Here is a 12,227-nt window from a genome sequence, read left to right on the forward strand (position 1 = left end):
GTAAATTGCGTGTGTTCTGAGGTCAATTTTCTGTTTACTGGACGAGAAACCCCAGTTTCTGGGATAAAAAACCGCGCCACCTCACCTGAGACGGATTGACTCATCCACGTTGTGAAAAAGACCCATAAAAATTCCTCCCGTCATGGACAGGATACGAACTCGGGTCTTTTTAACCTCGTGGGGGAAGGACGGCGATCCTACCAATTGTGCTACCCACGAGGGCCAAAAAAACATGGGCAGAGCAGCACTACTGTTGAAATTGAAATGTATGTAAAATCGACTTATTCATGCCGGTACATCATATGGTTTCATTCCCAATGCAGACTTTGTGTACAAAGTTGGGACTACTGCAGATGATTACCATAAGCAAATGAACTGTCAAATTTTTGAAAAATGCTCGTTAGAAAAACTGCACTCCAATGTTCCTCCTTATTCCCTCACATGTATGGACAGTGCACCTTATCACACCAAAAAAGGCTGATCCAATTCCCACAAAATATTCAGTTAAACAGGATATGACCACTTGGTTCGAGATAGAAAATATAGATCACGATCCCCAAAAATGAAGCCTGAACTTTTTGATCTAAGCTAGAACTTCGCAGTAATCTTCAACTACCAATCTGCCAAGATAGAAAACGTGTTTCGGCAGCAAAAGGAGTTTCTCTTTCCACAGCATGCACCAAAAACAAATATTTACAGAGTAAACAAGATCATCAATGACGCAGGCCATGATGTCATTCGTGTTTCACCATACCATTGCGATTTGAAAGCAATTGAATTTGTTTGGTCTTCAGTAAAAAGGGCATAGAGAGGAAAATGTGTCCGCAAACTTGAGTTTGTCCAACCTTTAATTTTTGTTAAGCGAAGCATTCGAGGAGATTAGATAAAGCGAATGGGAAAACACTGCAAACATATTGAACATTTAGAGAAAAAGTATTGGGATACAGATGGACATGTTGAAGAAGTCGTAGATGAGCTTATTATTCAGCTCAGTGTAAACGAAGAAACTTCTGATGAGGACAGTTTTTAAAATCTCCCTTTTTTATTAATTTTTATTGTTCAATTTGCCTATTCGACGTATTATTTTAACTTCTGTTCTGCTATGGACATCGTCAAGAACATTTAACAACACGAATTATGATTTAATTTCTGTTTTTTTTTTCTATTTGTATAATTTTTGTTTTAATCTGTTTTTTACCCAAATTAAATACATTCTCCATCGAGGCTTCAAAAATTATATCAACTTTATCCATTCAGATAAACTAGGATCATCACTACTTGGTTTGTATTTCTTGTGGAATTTTAAAACAAAATTTATTAAATTATTTCAAAATAAATGAATTCAACGCAAGAGTCAATATAAAAACGTTTATTTTCAGACTGATATTTGGCAGCTATGAAGACAGTTCATTTAGCAAGTAAACATCATTGATTGAAAATCATACATCGAGTTAATTACATTTCCTAATTATTCATTTGGTTGCTAATTAAAAATTATCATTATGCGCTTTCATCTTAGTGAAAGACAAACACATTTGAAATTTTAAATATATTTACTATAAATTTACATTATTGGTGTTTAAGTATTTCTACAATGATGTATCTTGTCTGAAGGGTGCGCAGAATCATTCCTTTAAGAGATGACTTCAGTCCCATAGTCAAACTACAGAAGATTGTAAACGGAATCTTCACAAATTAGTCCAATTACCAGTCCTCGTGCCTCTTTTAGTGAAGACATTCACTTGTAGCGAGGTCTAAATGACCTGTTCGGAAAGAAAAGAATTATTGCACGCTTTGCAGCAAATGGCGACACTCTACTGACCACGCAAGCTTAGCTAATCAGATATTAGCTCTAATACTGAACGACTGAGTGACTTAAGAGAAAGAAAAAGGCAGTCATAATATGTAGACCGCTTTGCATTGGATTAAGCACCTTACAAGTATGTTTAAGTTCTAATAATCACAGTCTTTAAAGAGATAAACTGATTACGAGACAGCGCAACTGTTTCTCTTCAATCTGATCTTATCTTTAGCTATTGCTGGTTTAGAAGGACACATAGGCAACGATTGGCGCCTACGCTGGACAGCAGGACTCAGGTCATAAGGAATTCGAGCTTGTAGCAACAGTTCTTTAAATATCGCTAAAATGTTTTTATTTTCTTTTGCCGAAGCTTCCACGAAACCATTTTCCCAATCAATTCCTATTATTGTTTCGGCAACTTCTTTCTTTACCACGCGACAATCTTCAAGGTCACTTTTATTACCAACCACAACGATAGGGCCGGCGTTAGGCCTCGCTTCTATTATCATTTCTCTCAGTCTTCGTACTTCTTCGAAGGATTCGTTGCTGTCAACGGAATAAACGAGGATAAATGCATCCCCTGTGGTGATGGCCAACTGCCTCATTGCTGGAAATTCATAGGATCCACTAGTGTCGAGAATATCTAGGGTAAGGCCACAACCCCCGACGTCATATTCTCCGCGATGTAATTCTTCTACCGTGGCACGATATTCAACTGGGAATTGGTCGTATAAGAATTGTTGTATGATAGCTGTTTTGCCGACCCTTTCAGCTCCCATGACAACCAGACGATAGTGTCCCTTAACTTGTTGCCATCCTCCATCATTTGCTGATCCTACTGATGGAACATTTGAACCTGGCATCCTCGTAGATATCGGATGTTTACACACAATAATCCACTGATGTACCTTACTTTGCTCAGATCAGATAATTTGTGTGAAGTTAGAGAGGTATCAGCATCTTTTGTAGACTGTAAACACCTGAGAAAGATAGAATATAAAAGATTAAATAAAGGGATAAAAACTAAGTATGCATACAATAAAAAAAAGAGCAAATTTTTAAAATTCTGCCATCTAATAAATATTAAAATTATTAATTAATAATTTAAGTATAATTCCATTTATTTAATAATAATTAAATTAATGATTAATAATTCTTTTCCCAGAAATACAAAATGTTTATTTTTCTTTGCGTTGAAGCCATATTTTTGCTAAAATTATTTTTATTTTTATTATATACCGCATTTTCTAGAATTTTTTAAATAAAATAAACATATTTTGTTTTATTGTCGACCACCTGCTGTCTAGTGAGGGAACAGTTAGCCATGAAACAGGCTGTCGTGGCAGTCCACCTTTTAAAGTAGTGCAATACCAGGGCAACTCGTTGCAAAGGAAAGTTTGTTCTACTGCTAGGATTAAAGACCATCGCATTATTTATACAGTATAAATTCTGCTGCCAAAACAGATTAAAGATAAAGATAATCCGCAAGCATGTTAAAGTATCTTAAAGACAAATGAGATCGTCGAGACGAGTACATGCTTTCTTAATATTTCCCGATTGTATGCGGTTAATTTGAAGAAATGTAAGGAAATTATTAGAGAGGATGGACAGGTGATGCGGGGAGATTTTTTTACCGAGAGAGAAAACAGTATTAAATTTTGAGCTTTTCTCCTAAAAATGATTAACATTTATTTGAACTTCTCCATTTTAAAACATGGACAGCGCTCAGTGATGCGGCACCCTGTTTAGGAATCACTGCTGCAAATCACGTGTAGCGTTCATTACAGCTATAAACAAAATTCCTAAGAAATTTTCTCTTTGCTTTCGCTTAATATTCGTTGGCAGTCTTCAGAGACGGATCCTCGTATTACATTACGTGTTTTGCTAAACAGAAGCTGAAAGTTAAAGCGTTTATCATTATGTGTGACATCGCAGTTGAAGGGAGCAAAATTAATGGAGACATTGTCTGGCATACCTCCCTTAGTGACATTGGATAAAATTTGCATTCCTCTAAACACATAATGGCAGTTTCTGAACTGCGTGGGCTCATATCGTTAAAGCTGGACAGTTTTCGATAACCTTCTTCTGATGTTAAATGCCATGGAATTCCAAATTCCTTCGAGCAATATGGCGCTGCCTTTAAAGAACTTCCCCGGTAATTTCAGCTGATTCCAGTTATTTTACAAATGCAGCATGTGGTTTTCCTGATTATTTAATAAAATTTTTGTAAAAGCATGCGATGGTTTCTAATTAACATATTTTATTCGAAATTATTAATATTGGGAACAAGACATTGTAAACTTTGTATTTAAAATTTATACAATTTTATTGTATTTAAGTAATTTAATTAACCATTTATTTATTTGAATAATACATTTATAAAATTAAAATCGAATAGCTAGAAAAATTTAATAAATTATAGTAATTTTGGGGATAATACATATCCTGATCTGGTGATTGCATTTGAATTGGGAATAAAATAGAACTTATAATCAATTATTTGATTTTTTTGGAAAAGCTATTATTTACAGTTACAATATATTACAGACTATATAATAATATTGGTTTTAAAATAGTTTTGAATCTGTATAAGACATGCAATTTGATTTTAAAGTCAAATCTCTGATAGAGATGTGGACCTTATGAAGAGCCGTGTGGTTCTCCTTTACTAACATCGAGCCTCATCTAAATTCATCACCATCTTCTGCCCCCTCAGTTTTTATAGTATGACTGAACTATTAATTTATTCTATCTTTCTAGCCTTCTTAGCAACGGAGGAGAGTCAGACATTGGCCGTTTTCACATAAAAAAGATACAACAAAATAGTTCAGTTATATTATAAACACATTTGATCCTCTTAGAACTAATACCAATGTGGTTCCAAAAGAGCAAACAGAAATGATGACATTTGAGAAACGTGAAATAATCTGCAGTAAATCCTGAACACAAATTCTCCTTTTAGATTCGTAAGATGCAATAAAATAGGACACTGAGTAAAAACATTTAATCACCCACTCCTCAAATTAATACAGCAAACCCAGAGACGTCTGTGTTTATTGGGTAACCATAAATTGAGCCACAAAGGATAGGAAAGGAATATATTTATATATATATAGAGAGAGAGAGATGGGGAGATTCCAGAAAACTAATCTGTTTACGTTTTCTAAGTGCCTTTCAAGTCAAGGAATATAGTTATCATCCATTCCCATCACGCAATTTCGTAATCTGCTAAAAGCTATTACATGTTTATTGCATAGGTTGAGAAAGAAGACATACGCAGCACTATGGACTGTACCACAGGAGCTCGTGGGTGTGCACCATCTAGCGCTGATTTGCCAGTACATCCTAAAGGCTGTACGCTTCTGAAATTTGGTCCTCTGCTCCTGCCTCTTACCTAAACAAGTACCTCGGTTTGGAATATTGGTTGCCATGGTGGATGAATACGGCGGTGGGCAACCCTCTTACTATTTCCAGGTCTATCCTCCAAGAAAATCTGAGCACCATTCCCCAGAGACATCTGATGGCTTCAAGAAATGCCCTCATGTTAGCATGGCTTATAACGGAGCGAGTTGATGCTCCCTACTGTATCATCATTAATCTCTGGACCAAAGTAGACGAGAAGAGATTACCCTGACTCTTGTCCCTCTCTGCGACTAACTCTGACCAATCTTCATTCTCTAAGGACATGTTTCTTGAATAACCCTGAGATCTTCAACAAATTAGCTCTCCATCCAGATAAACTTTGCAAAGATAAGCTCCAGAAAGAAACCGCTAGAGAACTGTTATCAGATGACAAATCTGTGATGGACACTTTCACCTGACCAGTGAATGTCTTTCTATAAATAATTTTTAAACTGCGCATATTATTTTCAACTTTTTATATATAAGTAAAATTCTGCGTGGATATCCCGGGTCGAGCCTGAATGCGCTCGCTCTACTTGTAATTCGGGCGATACTTCGTTTATTATTTAACGTTTTATTTTATATAAAATCAATAATGCATTATTAACTAATACATTAATATAATTTTAAGGTGAATTAATGTAAATTAACAAAGGGAAGAGGATGCTTTCATTTCTAATGACCTCTATCCATATACGCAATATGTCCTCGACAATTATTTTCGAATTTTAATAAATTTCCGCGAATTTTTAATCCCATAATTGTTTCATAATTTATGTTTTCTGTTTAAACTAATGTACGAGCATCGGTTTTATGTTTCATACACGTAGCAGGAAATACTTAAAATTGAATTTGCCATCTTCCTGTTCCCGTTGATCTAATTTGCAATAACGGAAGTGAAAGCATTTGATTTCTAAGAGCGTTATCAAGGGAACAGTTCACCTAATGAGCTCTTAAAACAGTTGGAGAGGCAGAAAAAAAAATAGGGTTCAGTCTGGATTGTACGCAGTTAATTCGAAATACAAAATAAATATCTGGGAGTGCTTACGTTCGTTTCCTGGAAGTGGTGTTTGGTGTTTGTCACAGGAGAAATATTTACTTCGTGCATGATGAGAGAGAGAAAGAGAAATTAGGTCATGATACAAAACCGAACACAACAATTCCATTCGTTTCTTAATGCACTTTGCGGAAAGAAAATAGAAGTTCGAGGATTAGAATTCAAGTCACGCACTTTTACTTTCTAAAGTTCTATTAGGGAAAATACTAAACCAAAGGCTTCTTTGAGAAAGAAAATGTGTATTGGAAAGGGTTGATCCCAAGTGTGATATGATCAGAATACACAGAAGAGGGTATTCTTATTATAAATATTGTATACAAAAATTCAGACGTGTTTCTGTTAGAACATCCTGTATACTACCCTCAGTGCAACGTGCATGCCGAAGAACGAGAACTAGGAATGACGGAAAGTACCACAGGAAAGATCAGAGGTCACTGCATAATAGTGGAAGTTTTCCTTTCCTTTTAGCAATAGCTTACTCCAGCGTCAGACATCATGTTAGCTGGCATGTGTCAGCTGCTGGACTAAACCATTCCAGTGTAGTTCATAAAGAGAGAGAGATTGTTTGTTTTCTGAGTAGCTGGTTCAGTCTATTTGCAGGAACCTAATGAAGGTGTTGCTGGATAACTCGGTGTCCCAGGCCAAAGAAGGGTCCGTGGTGATCAATATAGTACTTGAAGAATGACCACTTGTCCCTCCTGAAGTGGAAGTGGAGTTTAAGTTCCCTGTCTTCCACCAGACTGAGCGTTGTGTGATAAATTGGACTGAACGTCGGGTTTACTAACAGGAGGGTCTGAGTTTCTCATAATAGATGACTTTCTATTAACCTTAAGGATCATGTTTTTTGAAAAGAGCCAATAGACCGGATTGTGTATCTTGGGTGTTGGTTGCAGATCCTCACCAATATTCAAGAAGGTTGATAGGATCTGGAATCAACTTACATATTCTGATCGCTGCGTATATCAACACAGAAAGGGAGTATGGTTATCTCGAATACAACATCGATTGCGGGGGGTCACACCTTTGACTTTTCCAACATCCACAGATCTATATCAGCATGGGAAGGAATATTAAAAAATATATCTTATTTAGCATTTCTCTCACCTCCTTGTTAACCATAACATTAGAAGATACACACCCTGATTTTATTGGCGTTCCTTCTTCAAAGACGAGATTCTTAAGCCTTTCCACCATTCATGTTGGAATCAGGATCTCCGGATCTCCAACTTCACACGCAACCCTCTGTTTGGTCGAAGACAGGAAAGTCAACCTTGTTCAGATCGGGTAGGTACCCAAAGAACCTGACTGAGAGCCATTCTAGACCATTCTCTCAATACCACACTTATGGCTGGCCCCCTTCTTTGACCAGAGACACCAGCAAACAACACCTTCATCAAGCGCCTGAAAGCATAACCCCCCCCCCTCACCCTGGAAATCCCGACAAGTTCGGAACCTTTGTAGCCCAAGAAACACTACATCAATGGAACTCCTCGCTCCTTTGATGTAGTGTTTGATCAGAGTTGCAGCTAAACTGAGCCAATCGTACTAGTACAAATTCCACTGAAGAAGAAGATGGATTGATGTCCAACAGAACCGAGTCCGGATGTGAGCAACCTTCAAAATTTACATTACTAAGGTTATTTTTAAATTGTTGAATCGAAGATAAATGTATTTCCTCGCTCTAAGTGTTTACTAGTCTTAGAATAAAACAATATACTGTCAGGGTAAAAAAAAAAATATCCCTAAAATCATGCGCTATTTTAAACATGCGAAGGAAGAACTTGAGGTTCCCAACAGTGTGTTCAATGATTTATCCAATACATTTGGAGAGAAGCAGAGAAACAGAAGAACATTTTGGGATTATAGGGAGTAGTGACAATTGGTTATCTCAACGAAATGTTTTCTCTTTCCATTCTCTTTTCCTTTTTATTATTATTTTTTCCGTTTCCAACAGCTAATGTACTCTGGTTGGTGAAAGAGTTTTGCCGACATTGATAAAAACAGAAGGGCACGTGCACTTTGTGAGTCCTTTGGTTAAAAGAAGACTGCATTACACGAAGGCGACTCTCAGACAGGATATAAAAAAAAAAAAAAAAAAACAAGAATAGTTCTTGAAGGATGAAAGATAAGCTCTTTCACAGGCTTTCCATTTAGCGAACACTTCCCGATTTGAAATGGCTTGGGAAAATAGAGTTAGAGAAACAAAGAAACGTTCTATGCGAACTGAATATTGTTGACTGTTCATGAAAAAATCTTTTACAACACGAAATAACGGATAATTCAATGAGGAAAGAGAGAATTCCACAATTTTATCAACGATCAGAGTTAAATTAAACTTTCTTTTTAATTTTAGAAAATTATTTACAATTAGAAAGAGTAGGAGAGAAGTGAGCAACATCTTAAGTACACTTGAGAGATTTAAAGAGTGGAGAACTGGGAAATGTATTCTGGAAAAAAGAAAAGAAAGAAAAAAAAACCAGTATTTTTTTATTTAGAAATTTCAAAGGTTGAATGCCCATCGATCCTCCAAGGCTGCTGCTAAAAGTCTCAAGTGAAGAAAATTCTAACGGATATCAGCTGGAATAAAATATATTTTACTTTATGGACATAATGAAATGAAGAAAATCGATTATCTGAGCGATGAACGATAAATTTTCCACCTTTATGAAGGAGAAAAGCACCAGTCAACAAAATACAGGCAATTGTTTATATATTTACACGTATAGTGTAGTTTTTTGTGAAAAAGATATTCACCGATATTATACAACAGCAAACACCAGATCAATAAATCAATTATTATATTTAAAAATAAATTATATAAATTTCAAGCATGTCTATCTATATAACCGAATAAAAAACATATTACAGTTCATCTTTCTTTTGAACAAGAACAGTTTACAATAGGTTACATAATATATAAAATAATAAGTACATATATTTAATTTTAAGAAAAATATACTTATTTTTATGAAAATAATTGTAAAATAAAACATACATATGATTAAAATTGGTATATAAGCGTAAATTTTTAAAATTATTTTATATTTCTAAGTATACGGTGTACACCTATTTGCGAAGTTTTTTGAAATTACGACTTTTATGCACACAAAATACCATTTATACAGCAGTTAACAAAAACTGTAAATTTAAATATACAAACTGTAATAGGATAGATACAAAATACATAATTTACGTATATATTAATTTTTAGAAAAAATATACTTATTTTTATGAAAATAATTGTAAAATAAAACATACATACGATTAAAATTGGCAAATAAGCGAGAAACTTAAAAATTATTTTATATTTTTGAATATTCCCTCTTACACCTATTTGTCAAAGTTGTTTGAAATTACCACTCTTAGTGCATATACAAAATACCATTTATACAGCAATAATTGCCAGTTTTTGCCCGATATCCCTTACAGATAGAAAACAAAAACAGTAAATTGAAATATGCAAAGCAAAATTACACAAATAAAACTGAATTTGAATAACTATCAACGTTTTTACCTTTTTTGTTCTCCGTGAGCTCCAAGACTGTTAGACAAGAGGCTTTGGTAAACTGTTGCATGCACAACCAGCCAGCTACAGGTGTTTATCTCCGACTTCTTCCGTCCGTCACTGTTTATATACCACGAGACGGCGAGTCACACGTGTACACGAACCGGCGGGAAGCTACGACGTCACAGCCCGGGGATCACCAAACACTGTGCTCCTCTCCTATCCACATGAAATGAGAGCTCGGTAGTGCTTTCTTCTTTGACAGCTGCACGTGAGTTGGCTGTCGAGAAACAGCTCCTCCAGAATGTTGATTGTACACTAGACAGACTTTTATTCATTTTATTTATTTATTTTTTCCTTTCCTGCTGGGCTTATTTGTAAAGAAAGTATTGTTTAGTGTCCGGAATTGACGAAAAGTAAAAGTAGACTGCAACTGCAACAACAATCTTGCAGCAGCATCCCAGTGAAAGGCTTAAAAACCCACATGGACCGAATAAGAAAAGAAGTTAGTAATTAATGAATATCTCAAAATATAACGTACATATAAATAAATATATATTAGTATTAGAACCACAGTAGGGGGTTTGTTAGCATCTGTCATGGCTGAGCAGTATTCAACAAGTACAGCTCTTTGAAATTTTCAGGCATTCAACCTTCAGTACTCACTGGGCAAAAAATTAGGAACCATTTGCAATTGGTATCAACAGATAATTAAACGTACGTGGTATGATTATAAGTTACTCGATATTAGATAAATAATGTACGTTTTCTAGGGGCTTCTTAGATCATATCTGACCATGGGAAAGCCTAGGTGATGGAGCACGTTCAAGAGGAGTCACAATTGAGAAGGCAACTGACGTGTCGAAAGCAACTATCTCTAAAATATTGTTGAAATGTTGTAGTTGAAAAATCTGGGATTTTCAGTCGTGCTCGTGTATATAAGCTATTTCTTTCTGTACAAAAATCAAAAGATTAGACTGGAGTAGTGCTGCCAATGCCAAGAATAGACTGTGGAACAGTGGAAAAAGATAATATGTTCTGACGAGTCTCGATTTATACTTTTTCTAGTGAAAGTGTAGCATGAACCTCATGAAGGCAATCTAGACTGTCTCGTGTCGACTACCCAAGCGGCTGGAGGTGGTATCATGGTCTGCTACCTCTAATGAACATCATCTTTCTGTTGTATCGGACCGCCTGCAATGCGAAAAAGTTGTAACTAAACGGTTCGAGGAACATTCTCAAGATTTCCAAAATCAGCCATGGCTACCTAATTCTTCAGATGTGAATTCAACTGAGTGTTTGGGATACGTTGGAAGGGCAGAACGGTTTCACAGTTATCTACTGACGATAGCAGCTGACAAATATCCTGATGGAAGAATGGTCAAATCTGAAGTTAGACTCCTTCCTTAGGCACCCAGTGGAATCCACGCCAAAAGGAAACCCGACTATACATTGAATGCAGGTTTTTAATTTTTTTGATCAATGAATGCAATAAACAAATCATAAGTGCACAAAATCACTGTTCTGACAGCATTATTTACAACATTGGACCGCACATCATTCGAAGTTTTTATTGGAATCACTTAGAATGTGTTTCTGTTGTAAGGTTTCCGCATCATTGAATTGATCTTCGAGGTTTTAATACAGAAAGGTGTTAATACAGAAAAATACTTAAAAAAATGCTTTTCTATTCTTAGAACTTTAATCTTAGAGAAGTCGGTTTATCTTTCCACGTTTATTAATTATTGATGAGAAATGCATCTACTATAATCTGTGTTCGTTAATAAAAACAAGTGTAGACGATGGAGGATTTTGGTTTCAGGGCAATGACATCTTCAGAAGAGAACGGACAGTAGGATGTGGTTCTCTGTGGCTTAGCAAAGCAATTAATTCAACAAACAACTGACATTAGCACCTTGTAAGTAGTGCAGTGAATCTGTGTTGGTACTAAAACATCTGTGGAAGGGCAATGGCCTATCTTAAGCATGGCTTATCTGAACATATGCGAATGCAAGATCTCCAGCATTCCATTCCCAGTTATACATAAACAATACTGCATCCTCTAGTAATTTTTGCGACCTTTTTCGATTTTTATAAATATAATTTTTATAATTTTGTGAATGCTTATTCATTTTTATAAATAGAATTTTTTCCATAAGTGAAAATTTAATTTTAATTTATGTACTTCCTACATATAGATACATTTTTACTTGGTATTATTTTTACCTTTTTTTTACTATTTTTACGGTTCTAGAGTCACTGCATGCGAGAACCTGTCCGGTGTAGCGCCACTATCTGTTTCTGTTATTTAAAAGTAGTTCAATACCAACGCAACTCGTTGTGAAGGCTGCATCTGCTCTCTGAGGACTGAGAGCCTCTACCATTTATATTTTAAATATTTACTTTTTAATTTTCAATCAGAATTTGTTTTAAATAAAAGATCTAAAAACATAGCATTATTA

The 12,227-nt window shown here is 35.5% G+C and overlaps 1 protein-coding gene across 1 annotated transcript; it reads right to left on the minus strand.

The window, feature by feature from the left end:
* Positions 1 to 1,460: 1,460 nt before the first annotated feature.
* LOC150082186 (GTP-binding protein Rhes-like) lies at positions 1,461 to 9,861 on the minus strand. Its single transcript, XM_090380036.1, has 2 exons — positions 9,775 to 9,861; positions 1,461 to 2,781 (listed from the first exon to the last, which is right to left on the minus strand). Exon 2 carries the CDS (start codon positions 2,662 to 2,664, stop codon positions 1,987 to 1,989), a length of 678 nt encoding a protein of 225 aa, XP_090236162.1. The 5' UTR covers positions 2,665 to 2,781; positions 9,775 to 9,861; the 3' UTR covers positions 1,461 to 1,986.
* Between the last annotated feature and the right edge of the window lie 2,366 nt (positions 9,862 to 12,227).

This window comes from Mastigoproctus giganteus, chromosome 8 (genome assembly GCF_048544385.1).
Source record: "Mastigoproctus giganteus isolate SK-2022 chromosome 8, ASM4854438v1, whole genome shotgun sequence".
NCBI lineage: Eukaryota > Metazoa > Arthropoda > Arachnida > Uropygi > Thelyphonidae > Mastigoproctus > Mastigoproctus giganteus.